Source organism: Salmo trutta, chromosome 29 (genome assembly GCF_901001165.1).
Source record: "Salmo trutta chromosome 29, fSalTru1.1, whole genome shotgun sequence".
Lineage (NCBI taxonomy): Eukaryota > Metazoa > Chordata > Actinopteri > Salmoniformes > Salmonidae > Salmo > Salmo trutta.
This window is the reverse complement of record NC_042985.1, coordinates 33,071,609-33,086,495: the sequence shown is the minus strand read 5'-3', so window position 1 is coordinate 33,086,495 and position 14,887 is coordinate 33,071,609. Positions and strand designations below refer to the sequence as shown.

General features: G+C 44.9%; 1 protein-coding gene across 2 annotated transcripts in view; it reads right to left on the bottom strand.

Annotated features, from left to right (window-relative positions):
• LOC115167421 (T-cell immunomodulatory protein) overlaps positions 1–14,887 on the bottom strand; it is a 112,768-nt gene that overhangs the window by 9,766 nt on the left and 88,115 nt on the right. For both annotated transcript variants that reach the window (XM_029721829.1, XM_029721828.1), the window contains exons 15-16: positions 3,818–3,942; positions 1,101–1,183 (exon numbers count right to left, since the gene is read on the bottom strand). In XM_029721829.1, coding sequence (XP_029577689.1) covers positions 1,101–1,183; positions 3,818–3,942 — 208 coding nt within the window. The remainder of the gene's footprint in view (positions 1–1,100; positions 1,184–3,817; positions 3,943–14,887) is intronic.

Sequence of the window (14,887 nt, the reverse complement as noted above, 5' to 3'; positions counted from 1 at the left end):
TGACTTTTTCCATACTTTGTTACCTTACAGCCTTATTTTAAAATGGATTAAATATATATTTTTTTTTATCTACACACAATACCCCATAATGACAAAGCAAAAACAGGTTTTTGCAAATGTTTGAGAAATAAAAAACTGAAATATAACATTTACCTAACTATTCAGACACTTTACACAGTACTTTGTTGAAACACCTTTGGCAGCGATTACAGCCTCGAGTCTTCTTGGCTGTGACATTACAAGCTTGGCACGCGTGTATTTCGGGAGTTTCTCCCATTCTTCTCAAACTCTGTCAGGTTAGATGGGGAGCGTTGCTGCAAATCTATTTTCAGGTCTCTCCAGAGATGTTTGATCGGGTTCAAGTCTGGGCTCTGGCTGGGCGACTCAAAGTTTTGGTATCCTTCCCCAGACCTGTGCCTCAACACAATCCTGTCTCGGAGCTCTGCGGACAATTCTTTCGACCTCATGCCTTGGTTTTTGCTCTTACATGCACTGTCAACTGTGGGACCTTATATAGACAGGTGTGTGCCTTTCCAAATCATGTCCAATCAATTGAATTTAACACAGGTGGACTCCAATCAAGTTATAGAAACATCTCAAGGATGATCAATGGAAACAGGATGCACCTGAGCTCAATTTCTAATCTCATAGGAAAGGGTCTGAATACTTATGTAAATTGCTGTTTTTTATTTTTAATACATTTGCAAACATTTCTAAAAATCCATTTTCGCTTCGTCATTATGGGGTATTGTGTGTAGATTGAGGGATTTTTTTTTTCTTAAATCAATTTTAGAATAAATCAAGGGGTCTGAATAGTTTCCGAAGGCACTGTATATGCAAGTATTTGTCAGAGTGTGTGTGTTCCATGTGTTGGTGAGAGAACGTGTTAGCTGGCCATACGGAGAAGGGGGTTCTGCCATCTGCTGGCACTCCTGGGGGTAGGACTACATGTGAATGAAACAGAAAAACATTGAAACATGGCCTGAGCATGTTTGTGGGCGTCCAAGTACAGATGTATGTATGTATGTATGTATGTATGTATGTATGTATGTGTGTATGTGTGTATGTGTGTATGTGTGTGTGTGTGTGTGTGTACGTACCTGCGGGGCTCGTTGTGTGGGTATGGAATGACTATGAGCTGCGAGTTGGGGATGATGGCTGTCCACTCCTGCTTCCTCACATCCTGCAAGGCAGAAACAGAGAACCAATGTTATTAGAGCCTCAGGGAGGCAGAATGAAGGGGCAGGCAATAATGGAACAACTCCAGTTCAAAGGTAACACAATGCAGGCAATATATCACACACTTCTCAGTGCAGATACGATATAGGGCCCATTTTTTAGAAGTTCAAGCTCATAAGCTTTTCAAAGCCAGTTTCTGTATTAATTACAAAGGTAATTTTCCCTCTTCAAGTTGCAACTGGATGGCAATCGCCAGCAAACATTAAATTCATCTTTCTCTGAGTCCTCTAGAGAAGAGAGACTCATTTCCGACAACACATCTATCATTTGGCAACATTAAGGGATAAGGGAAACACACTTGCTCGCTCACACACGCAGATGCATGCGGACGCACACGCAGTGTGTGACGGCGTACTTTGCATCCTCGTTTACTCAGAGCCACCCTAATGAGAGCCTAGGGTTTTTAGCTACCTATACCCGAGCTATTTAAAGGCATGCATTTAAGACACAGACAGTCTAGTCAATTAAATAAATGATGTCTGCTGAAGTATCCCCCTGGTGTGTCAGCCTACTTCCTACAGTCCCATTAGCTGGAGTATTGTTACAATGCTGAGGGTTGTGTGCTGTTGGAAGCCATGCATATGACTCCTTCCTGACACTGAGAAATGTCAATTAAAGAGAATGACATACCTACATAGCTCAGAGATACAAATACTATGTAAGGCAAAGACTCAAAGCGAATCAGAGCTGCAGATTCAGGGATTTGGATTTACTAATTGCTAGTGTTTGAAGTAAAATAGGTTAAGGAGAATAATGATGAACGGAATGAGTCACCTTATCGTGTCAGTGTACTGTGAACAGTGTGCTAGTTCATTAGAAGTTGCAGTGCTTAACCTACTAAGCTAACGCTGACATTTTACTCTTCAATGCAGTGTGGTTTATGCAGAACGGCAGTGAGAGACAGTGACAGGCTGCGCTTCTGGCGCTTTGGCTAAGAGAAGACGTCTGTGTTTAAGAGGAGGAAAGCGTTTCTGGGTTTTCAGAGAGTGTTTCAAAGGAGAGCGCTGGGTCTGAAGTTGAGAGTGAAGTGGGGTTTTTGGGGAGGCGATAGCAGAGCGGGAATCTTGAAAAACCTTGTGAGCAGAGGAAAGGATCCTCATGGGATTGAGACGAGTGTGCAGGAGGAAAGTAGAAGTAGAACACACTCCCTTCCTCTCTCTCTCCCCCTCTCTCTCTCCCCCTCTCTCTATCTCTCCCAAACCCTCACAGGCCTCCTGAATGTTTTCCCCTGTGAGGGAGAGTTGGAGACAGACCTGAGAGAGACAGATAGGAACTATCCTCCCCAAACTCACAGAGACAGCCAGATAGACACAGCTGTTCATTAAATGTGTACACTGAGCCGAGTGTAAACATTTTAGGAACACCTTCCTAACACGTTCCTAATATTGTGTTGCACGCACTCCCCCCATTCCACAGCGTTCCACAGGGTTGCTGGCCCATGTTGACTCCAATGCTCCCCACAGTTGTGTCAAGTTGGCTGGATGTCCTTTGGGTGGTGGACAATTCTTGATACACACAGGAAACGGTTGAGCATGAAAACTCCAGCAGCGTTGCAGTTTTTGACACAAACCTGGTGCACCGGGCACCTACAACCATACCCTATTCAAAGGCACTTACATTTTTTGTCTTGCCCATTCACCCTCTGAATGGCACACATACACAATCCATGTCTCAATTTTCTCAAGGCTTAAAAATCCTTATTTGACCTGTCTCCTCCCCTTCATCTACACTAATTGAAATGGATTTAACAAGTGACATCCATAAAGGATCATAGATTTCACCTGCATTCACCTGGTCAGTCTATGTCACGGAAAGAGCAGGTGTCAATGTTTTTTATACTCAGTGTATGTAGCACTGAAGACAACATTTTCATATACCCTCTGAATGTAAAAAGTGGTTAGCATAATACAAAGCATTATAAAGATTTTATTAACTGGTGTGTGGGGAAATGCGAACCTTAGCGGAACATTTTTCTTGCATAACTCAAAGGGGTGCGAGCGACAACAAAGCACGTTGCTGTACTTCAGATGCCTTACTCTGTACGAGCCTTGCTCCCAAGGTAGTGTGGTATGGGCAGAAATTTGCAATGCAAATCCGCTATGATGAAGACCTCTGTTCTATTCTTTGACAGGTGAGGAACGGGAGCCAGCGTCTCAAATTCAACTGAGCCGCGCAGGGGAATCTATCGAGGAACCAACAAACAGCATTTCAAACGGCACGCGATACGAGAGACAGAAGGCTGTCGCTCCCCACGAACCCAAACCACATGCCAATGTTTGAGGTAGCACAAAAGTGGGTGAACGAAGAAGATAATGAATTATTTACTGCATAATAAATCATCTACTTATCATATTGCAACAGGAAGAAACGTTTACAGCACTTACATTAACCTGCAGTAGAGTTATTGTCAGTATCAGTGGTTCTGGGTGTGTTCTCCACATGGTTACAGTGACTAGAAACAGTATCAGTTTTATGCCGTAGTAATTAGACCTACTGCATCCTGTCCTGTCTGTGTTTTGTCTGGCATGTCCCTCCTCTCCGCTCCCCTCCCCCTGTGCTGCAGTGCACCATACTGTACCTTGTTCCCGAGGGGCCGGGGGATACCCACGTACAGGTGGTCCAGGAAGTTGGCGCTGCGCCCCAGGCCCAGGACGGTGTAAGGCAACTGCAGGGAAAGGTGGGCCGACTGGCTCAGCTGGCCGGCTGCATGGAGGGGAAAAACAAAAAAGGGGCCATTAGAACCATTCAGACCCATAAACAAGCCTCATAAAAGACACAAATCAGACCATCCTATTCCTACCATCGCCCAGTCCAGAGGCATCTACCACCCCCTACACCACCACGTCCTCGCCACTGGCTCACGCCCTGCCAAGCGCAGCAGATGTAAATCACCCGCTTTATGGTAATCAGAGAGAGCACCACGGCAACAAATCAGGATAAATGTGGATGGACTGCATGGCTGGTCTGGACCTACACTCAGATGGAAGCATGTTTTTACATTTACATATTGTGCAGCAAGGAAAAGCTTCAATGACTGATTATAGTAGGATATTCAGTCCACATAAAAGAAAACAGAGTGTGTTCTGCCTGGCTATTATCTACACATATACAGTACCAGTCAAACGTTTGGACACACCTACTCATTCAAGGGTTTTTCTTTATTTGACTATTTTCTACATTGTAGAATAATAGTGAAGACATCAAAACTAAGAAATAACACAAAAAAGTGTTAAACAAATCAAAATATATTCTTAAAAATGTGCCTTTGCCTTGATGACAGCTTTGCACACTCTTGGCATTCTCTCAACCAGCTTCATGAGGTAGTCACCTGGAATGCATTTCAATTAACAGGTGCGCCTTGTTCAAAATTAATTTGTGGAATTTATTTTCTTCTTAATGCCTTTGAGCCAGTTGTGTTGTGACAAGGTAGGGGTGGTATACAGAAGATATCCCTATTTGGTAAAAGAACAAGTCCATATTATGGCAAGAACAGCTCAAATAATCAAAGAGAAAGTCCATCATTACTTTAAGACATGAAGGTGAGTACGGAAAATTTCAAGAACTTTGAAAGTTTCTTCAAGTGCAGTCGCAAAAACCATCAAGCGCTATTATGAAACTTCCTCTCATGAGGACCGTCACAGGAAAGAAAGACCCAAAGTTACCTCTGCTGCAGAGGATAACTTCATTAGAGTTACCAGCCGCATAAATTGTGGCCCAAATAAATGCTTCACTGAGTTCAAGTAACAGACACATCTCAACATCAACTGCTCAGAGGAGACTGCGTGAATCAGGCCTACTAAAAGACACCACTACTAAAGGACACCAACAAGAAGAAGATCATTTCTTGGGTCAAGAAACACGAGCAATGGATATTAGACCAGTGAAAATCTGTCCTTGGGTCTGATGAGTCCAAATTTGAGATTTTTTGGTTCCAACCGCTGTGTCTTTGTGAGACGCAGAGTAGGTGAACGGATGATCTCCGCATATGCGGTTACCACTATGAAGCATGGAGGAGGAGGTGTGATGCTGTGGGGCTGCTTTTCTGGTGACACCGTCTGTGATTTATTTAGAATTGAAAGCACACTTAACCAGCATGGCTACCACAGCAATCTGCAGCGATACGCCATCCCATCTGGTTTGTGCTTAGTTGGACTATCATTTGTTTTTCAACAGGACAATGACCCAAAACACACCTCCAGGCTGTGTAAGTAGAGTGATGGGAGTGCTGTATCAGATAACCTAGCCTCCACAATCACCCGATCTCAATGCAATTAAGATGGTTTGGGATGAGTTGGACCGCAGAGTGAAGGGAAAGCAGCCAACAAGTGCTCAGCATTTGTGGGAACTCTTTCAAGACCATTGGAAAAGCATTCCTCATGAAGCTGGTTGAGAGAATACCAAGAGCGTGCAAAGCTTTCATCAAGTCAAAGGGTGGCTACTTTGAAGAATCTAAAATCCAAAACATATTTTGATTTGTTTAACACTTTTTTTGGTTACTACTTGATTCAATATGTGTTATTTCATAGTTTTGATGTCTTCACTATTATTCTACAATGTAGAAAATAGTAAAAATAAAGAAAAACCCTTGAATGAGTAGGTGTATCCCAACTTTTGACCGGTACTCTAAGTATAGAGCCGAAAAGCTTGGGGTTGAATGCCTGTCTACGAGTAAAGCACAAGTGTAACTCCATCTTGAGAGAATCTATATATTGCCTTTCACGAATCTCCAATGTAACAGTTCGAAACGAGGACAAACTAGACCATCTCCTCTGAAATGAAAGCATGACCCTGCTTTGAGCCCTGTTCCTGCTATCCTCCAACGATGGAGCAGGTTATACTGAGCAGCTTCAGAGCAGTTGCTGTAAAAGACAACGTAATTGCTTCAATCATACAGAGACGCTCACCTTTTTAAAATAAGGGCTATCATTAAAAAATATGTTTGGGGGGACAAAGGAAGCTGAGAAAGTCAGAATCTGTCATTACAGGTAGATATATGGTACAGTATACATTTATGTTAATAAAGTGGCTTGTCCATTCTAGTGACACTGATTGGAAGTCCACTTCACAGTGCTAGTTAAACCAGTAGGCGAACTGCCAATATGGACGTCACGCTGAGACCTTGGTGTGTGTGTGTGAGACATCGATCCCTCTCATTAGTTTTGTGATACAATAGCAGGGTAGACTCTGACGCATACATTGAGCGTAAAAACACCTGCTCTTTCCATGACACAGACTGACCAGGTGAATCCAGGCGAAAGCTATGATCCCTCGTTGACGTCACCTGTTAAATCCACGTCAGTGGACCCTCAGACGAACCATCAGATGCAGGCCATTAGTCCAGTTCCTAACGTTTTGAACACTCTGTGTATACATGTCATGTCCGCAATCAATTTAGTCCTCTCTGGACACTCACTAATGACTCTGTGTTATGCATGTGTGGTGGGGAATGAGGTGCAGTTTCATTATGTCCTGACCTGGGGGCATCCAAAATCCTTACATGTACAGTTCAACAGAAAACGACAGAAAAGTCACTCGACGGGGAGAGACGGGTTAATGACGCTTAAAAAGAAAAACAATTTGCTCTGTGGAAGCAGTTTAGAGGTGTTACCGCACTGGAGAAAGGACAAAGGAAAACGAATGACTTGATCCACGTACATTAAGATGGATTTTGAAGTCTGGGCACTGTCCTGGCTCTACTTTCTGGCAGGAGAGCTGAGGAATGCGTTACAGTTTTGGCATTGTCCACTAATGAGAAGACTTACACTGGAAGACTGCACATAAACTGACAGAATAATCTGATTAAGGTGTATATTGCTTCACCAGAATGACTCTTTTGATTAAGCGATTCTTAACGTGGCCTACGCATAAAGAGTTAAAGGTTCTTCCAACTCAGGGTTTTACAAACTCGGTCCTGGCAGCCGGAAGCACGTTTTGGTTTTAGTTAGCCCTAGTACTACAAAGCTGATTTAAATAACCAACACCATCATCAAGCTTTGATTATTTGAATCAGCTGTGTAGTGCTAGGGCAAAACCCAAAATGTGCAGGGGGGGCAGGACTGAGTTTGGGAAACCCTGTTCTCACTGGGCTACCATGACGCAAACCCAAGGGTCTTTCTCTATACTGTCAGGCATAGGACCAAAGGTTCAGACACACACACACACAATAGTCAGCAGAAAGCGTGTGAGCTCTCACTTGTCCCCATGTGAACTGTTTTAACAGCTTCGTCTCAAACACACACACACACTTCAGCTTCTCCATTTAACTGAATTCAAGAGCAAGCTCAGGAAGGTCATCTCGGTTTAGTCAAGGTAATCATTTTGAAACTAAGAAACATGCGCGCACATCTCTCGCTCTCGACTTTCAAAATCCTCACGTTAAACAACCGTCTTTCCTGTCGTTTTTTTTTTGTTGCCTTGCCAACGTAGTGGTGAGCATACTAAACAATGTGGCACAGACGGGGTCACACAACACACGATTCTTCACTTGATGTGATTAGATTGTTAACTTGGCAAGAACGAGCTGTGGCTCAAAGCAGCCGCATAAATGTTTTCACTCAGAGATCCACGCTTGCCATACAGAGTTGAAATATCTAGCCAATACATTTTGAATTGAGTAACATTGCTTGTTAACTTCAGAGCTGTAATGATTTGACACTTTGGCTTTGGTTAAAGGCAAGTAGAAATGCATAATAGTAGTAGTCATGGCTCCTGCAGGAGACACATTCTGGGTGATGTGATACAACGTCATCATCTCACTGGCTTCTTCTCTGGCGAGCTCTCATTGGCTATCGCTGATGATCACCGATCTGAAAAACGTACCCTAACCCTAAATCGGGGCCAAAATCGTCTAGTGCACGCCCAGCTTAAGTAACCACAATCTCTTGGGAAGTATGTGTAAGGTCTGGAGGAGAGGATGGTAGACGACAGACATTTTGGGGTTAACAGCTACCCTAGTGACAGGCTGTTGTTAACTAAAGGATGTGTCATGTTGGGAATGGAGACAGTAAGGGGGGAAATGTCACAGTGCTGCTGGGGACGCTGGCTGGAGGATGTGTCACTCAGAGAGAAAGCTGGCTTAGGGACTGACACTCTGCAGGTGGGGAGCTAGGCTGGAGAGAGGCCATGCACTGAGGTGTGTGTGTGTGTGGGGGGGGGGGGGGGGGGGGGTTGTGCTGGCTTAAGGAAGGCTTGTGGTTGGGGTTCTGGCTAGCTGCTGCGGGCTACAGCCTGGAGTGTGTGGGAGTCCTATCTCCCTGCAGCGCGCGGCAGTGGAGCACACAGACAGACCTTGGCGGAGCGCTCCAGCCTGCAGCACATGACTGACACCCTCCAATCCCCCCCTCAGACCGCAAAACGGATTCAGAGCGGCCAGCCGGCCAAACAGCTCCCGAAGAGCAGGCTTACTCAGGGAACCTTACGCTTCCACAGCTTATCACATTCACTTCTCAGGCTCTCTCCAATCTGAGTGTGAGGAGTCTCAAGCATGTTGAAAAGTACCACACCCACCTACCCAAACACTCTAGAGCCTACAAGTTTTGTCTGTGTGGGAAACAGAGCAGAACACAACATCACACCCGTCGATTCAGGACTCCTCAGCTCCAAAAGTTCATTCAGAAACACGAGCGAGTACAATATCTGCACACACACAACACGCACACAAATTGTGAGCAAAAGAGACCCCCCCCCAGCATCAAAAGCCTGACTCAGAACAAACAGCTTGCGGTGCTTGCTCTCCTGTGCCACAGAGAGAGAGAGAGATGGAGAGTGGATATCTAGTGGAGAGGAAGAGGTGAGGAACTTTGCCAGCTGCACAACATAAGGGAAGGAAAAGCTACTCTCCAGTCTCCTCCCCAGCCACTCACTTCCAATGCTGCTCTGGTGAGTCAGGGAGCAAGGGAGGAATCTCACCAGTTCAAATGTTCCTCACCGAGTCTCCGAGACAGAAGAGAGGCACTGAAGCCCAATGGTAGAAGAGAGAAGAGACAGGTGTGTGAGGCTGAGAGTTGAAACACACTGTTCCCCCCCCAGAGACAGAGAGGAGGGGGGGGGGGGGGCTGATGCAGGGCTGGGCTACATTGGTGGAGGTATGGCTCTGAGGCACACCTGTTAACATACAGTATTATTTAGAGCTGGACTCTCACTCAGTGAGTAGAGGGATGGATGAAGAGATGCCTCAGCTCCTGAATTCTGTCACAGAGTGTGACTCCAGCCTAGTCGTATTCAAGCCACTTTAGTACGCAAAAACACATGCGCATTTCACACAAAAACACGCTGCAGGCTTTTGACCTTCCCTGGTCACAGAGGAATGATACAACACAAATAGAAAACACGGAGAGTGGTAAACAATGGGACGGCAACATCATTATATTGCAACAGACACCATCAGGCAAACTCTAATGGAGATCAGCATTAGTATTGTAGCAAAAGTGACTAGAGGTCGACCGATTAATTGGAATGTCCGATTAATTTTGTCCGATTTCAAGTTTTCATAACAAATCGCCCAATCGCCTTTTTTGGACAGCGATTACGGCCGATTACATTGCACTCCACGCGGAGACTGCGTGGCAGGCTGAGTACCTGTTATGCGAGTGCAGCAAAAGGCCAAGGTAAGTTGCTAGTTAGCATTAAACGTATCTTATAAAAAACAATCAATCTTAACATAATCACTAGTTAACTACACATGGTTGATGATATTACTAGTTTATCTGGCTTGTCCTGCATTGCATATAATCGATGTGGTGCCTGTTAATTTCTCATTGAATCACAGCCTACTTCGCCAAACGGGTGATGATTTAACAAGCGCATTCGCGAAAAAAGCACTGTCGTTGCACCAATGTACCTAACCATAAACATCAATGCTTTTCTTAAAATCAATACACAAGTATATATTTTTAAACCTGCATATTTAGTTAATATAGCCTGCTAATAAGAATTTATTTTAACTAGGGAAATTGTCACTTCTCTTGCGTTCTGTGCAAGCAGAGTCAGGGTATATGCAACAGTTTGGGCTGACTGGCTCGTTGCGAACTGTGTGAAGACCATTTCTTCCTAACAAAGACCGTAATTAATTTGCCAGAATTGTACATAATTATGACATAACATTGAAGGTTGTGCAATGTAACAGGAATATTTAGACTTAGGGATGTCACCTGTTTGACAAAATACGGAACGGTTCCGTATTTCACTGAAAGAATAAACGTTTTGTTTTCGAAATGATAGTTTCTGGATTTGACCATATTAATGACCTAAGGCTCATATCTCTGTGTGTTATTATATTATAATTAAGTCTATGATTTGATAGAGCAGTCTGACTGAGCGGGGGTAGGCAGCAGCAGGCTCATAAGCATTCATTCAAACAGCACTTTCCTGCATTTGCCAGCAGCTCTTCGCTGTGCTTCAAGCATTGCGCTGTTTATGACTTCAAGTCTATCAACTCCCGAGATTAGGCTGGCAATGCTATAGTGCCTATAAGAACATCCAATAGTCAAAGGTATATGAAATACAAATGGTATAGAGAGAAATAGTCCTATAATAACTACAACCTAAAACTTCTTACTCATGTTAAAAGGAACCACCAGCTTTCATATGTTCTCATGTTCTGAGTAAGGAACTTAAACGTTAGCTTTTTAACATGGCAAATATTGCACTTTTACTTTCTTCTCCAACACTTTGTTTTTGCATTATTTAAACCAAATTGAACGTTTCATTATTTATTTGAGACTAAATTGATTTTATTGATGTATTATATTAAGTTAAAATAAAAGTGTTGATTCAGTATTGTTGTATTTGATCTTATGAAACAACATCTCAAATGGTGACCATCGTGACCAGTAGAAATCTTTTAACACCAGCGTATAAAGAACTCACACTCGCTACATCAAATCTTGATTAGGTTTCACACAGTGAGACACACAAAGCCTCGCCCTCTCACATCTTCCCAAGGCCCCAGATCACCTTCGGCAACCTGTAAATGGAGAGATTCTCAACCTCCGTCGCTATAGAAACCACTCTCTCCCCTGATTGGGCACTTCCACAGAAATGGGAGGGACAGAAAGGACACACAGAGGCGGTTTGCGGACGTTGCGGTGGCATGGCCTGGGGGATAAAGGCTGTTAGAGAAATGAAGTGGTACACACAGAGCCACGGCTAAGCCTGGGAGAGGAGGGGGCCCTCAGCGCCCCCACAACGCAGACGGCAGATTCGGGATGTTGATTTGTGGGGAGAAGCGTGTGTCTGTAGTGGAGGAGATAAGTGGAAGCTCCTGTCCACTCCTCTCTCTTTTCACCGGCGCTCTCGCAGGAGGAAAATACCGAATTAAAGCCGACGGCGCAATGGGTGACAGTGTACATTGAGATCACCAGCACGCCGTGTCTGATCAGCAGAAACACAATGACAGGATGGTGAATGAAGCAACACTGAGATCTGGGTTTGACAGAGCAAGACTGGTGTTGAGAGAAGAGGTAGCCAGAATAGATGTTGACTTCAACATGCTGGTTGTTCTCTCTTTCTCCCCGCTGTTGTTCCCCATCTCTCGCCCTCTCTCCTCTTTTGCTCCCTCTCTCTCTCTCTATTGTTCCCTCTATCGCTCTACCTGTTGTTCCCTCACTCTCTTATCTCTCTCTCGTAATTGGACATTAGGCTACAGTTGAGATGTGTGCTCTACTACAGGTTACTGTGGCGACAGAGCAGCCACTGAGAGGCATTCAGATATAATACATTAGGGGAGCATGGCAGATATTAGGATTGAGACCATTACCACTGATGGAACACAACACACACTATAGGGAGAAGAGGAGATGTAGAGACACTATTAACACACTACAGGGAGAAGAGGAGATGTAGAGACAATATTAACACACTACAGGGAGAAGAGGAGATGTAGAGACAATATTAACACACTATAGGGAGAAGAGGAGATGTAGAGACAATATTAACACACTATAGGGAGAAGAGGAGATGTAGAGACAATATTAACACAGAGACTAACACACTACAGGGGGAGAAGAATGACAGAAAGTGAGGGAGAGAAAGATACATTATGTGTGAGAGAACGAGACAGAGTGAGTGAAAGGAAAGAGGGAGCGTGCTGTGTGGTTTGTAGAGAGAGAGATAAACAGGAGGAGTTGAACAGGCTGAGGGGTAATCCTGCATTGAATTTGAGACCAATTTACTGGCCTGAGTGCAGAAACCCACAGGAGAGAATCATGGGCAGAACAAAGCTCTGATCAATAATAATCCTCCCTCTCTCGCTCCAGTTGGTTAGCTCTGCTAACTTCCACACCTTCCACTGACTTCAACCTGACAAGACACAGGTCCAGCCCAACGAGTGTCGTGTGTGTACGTGTGAGAGAGTGTGTGTACTGTGTGCGGTGTGTTTAGTTACCTGGGCATCTGTGTGAAGAGTGACTTGTTCGCCTGACTTGATCACTCATGAGTGTAGTACAGAGAGCATCAAATCTGTGTGTCTCACATTGACGACAGCATAGTACAGTGATCGTGTGTGTAGGGGTGTTATTCTCCGTTGTCCTAAATCCACCTAATTAAAACAGAGCCTGCCGAAGTTCCCTACCGATGTAGAGCTGTTTGTTCCTCATCCCTCCTTCTCCTCTCCTCCCTCCGCCCCTCCCTTCCAATGAGCCAGTCAAAAGCCCCGGCACCACTAGCTTTACCTCACACCTACAACATGTCGATGTACCTTTAAAACCACTAGCTTTACCCCACACCTACAACATGTGGATGTACCTTTAAAACCCCTAGTTTACCTCACACCTACAACATGTGGATGTACCTTTAAAACCCCTAGTTTACCACACACCTACAACATGTAGATGTACCTTTAAAACCCCTAGTTTACCTCACACCTACAACATGTGGATGTACCTTTAAAACCCCTAGTTTACCTCACACCTACAACATGTAGATGTACCTTTAAAACCCCTAGTTTACCACACACCTACAACATGTAGATGTACCTTTAAAACCCCTAGTTTACCTCACACCTACAACATGTGGATGTACCTTTAAAACCCCTAGTTTACCACACACCTACAACATGTAGATGTACCTTTAAAACCCCTAGTTTACCTCACACCTACAACATGTAGATGTACCTTTAAAACCCCTAGTTTACCTCACACCTACAACATGTAGATGTACCTTTAAAACCCCTAGTTTACCACACACCTACAACATGTGGATGTACCTTTAAAACCCCTAGTTTACCTCACACCTACAACATGTAGATGTACCTTTAAAACCCACAGGTGACTATAAAACTTACTCTATATGGCCTACTGATTTACTAACTGTGCAGAATAAATTGCACAGAAACCAACGGTGTGGAAATCTTCCTTTAAGGTCAATATTCATCTCTAATATAGCTGAATTCTAATTCCATTCCTTTCGATAGGGAATAAGGACAGCGGGGAAAGGTAAGCTATTGCATACCAAGGTCTTATATAAATAGCCCGAGGGTTGAGGAGACGAAGGTGAGAGGTTCAGATGGAGCACTGGTTCTCTGAGGACCAGGCAGCACACATGCATTACTGCACTGCACAGACAGCAAATTAACTACCCTCCCACACGCAGTCAATCAAGTATGCACATATAAACAAACAAACAAACAAACAAACAAACATGTATGGTCATGCTTGCTTGCATACATGCGCACACAAAAACAAACAAACACACATGAACTCTCCCACCCACACCAGGCAGGCAGAGCCAGCATTAATAGTCTGTTGGTTGATTCACGAGCTCCAGCTGGAGATGTGGAGATGGAGACCGCCTGGGTCCTGGGGATCGATACACAGCCAGGCAGAGCAGCCAGGCAGAGCAGCCAGGCAGAGCAGCCAGGCAGAGCAGCCAGGCAGAGCAGCCAGGCAGAGCAGCCAGGCAGAGCAGCCAGGCAGAGCAGCCAGGCAGAGCAGCCAGGCAGAGCAGCCAGGCAGAGCAGCCAGGCAGAGCAGCCAGGCAGAGCAGCCAGGGATCATCTGACAGGACCAGCCCCGTATGTCCCTCGGCCTCAGCATCACAGAGACCAGGCCTCCGCAGAACTGCCCCACAGAGACACTGGAGTGCACTGAGGCTAACCGCCATGGCTAATACGCTCTTCCTGTCTGGCACACTGCACACACCCCTGGTTGTTCCCCCAGCCCGCATGCTGAGAGCACATGTGCTGATACATTCAATTCACCACGTCTCTTGCGCCCACGGTTCAATACCATAAGGAGATGGCAGCGGCGAGTCTTGAGTAACGGACGCAGGTTCACCAATGAGTGCTTGAAGCCCTGTGACACAGAAGCCACAGGGGTAAGAGCACCATCTGTGGACCACAGCGTAAGCGTGCTAAGTGCAGTGTGTCCTACCTCCTGAACCTTCACTTTGTTTTCCCCGTCCCCTCTAGGCCCTCTTTTTCATTGACCCAGATCTTCATTCCATTACTCTAACCCATAACCCACTTGCCACTATTTGCTGCTATTTTTCAGCCATTTTATCCTCTCCCTCTATAGTATGTCTTTTCTATAGGCCTTTCCTTCCACATCCATCCATGTATTTGACTTCCATCCCTCTATCACCTCGGTTCCCTCTCTTTTGGTGCTGAAGGGTAAATGAAGAGCGTGGGGCCCCAGTAGAGAGAGCAGACAGT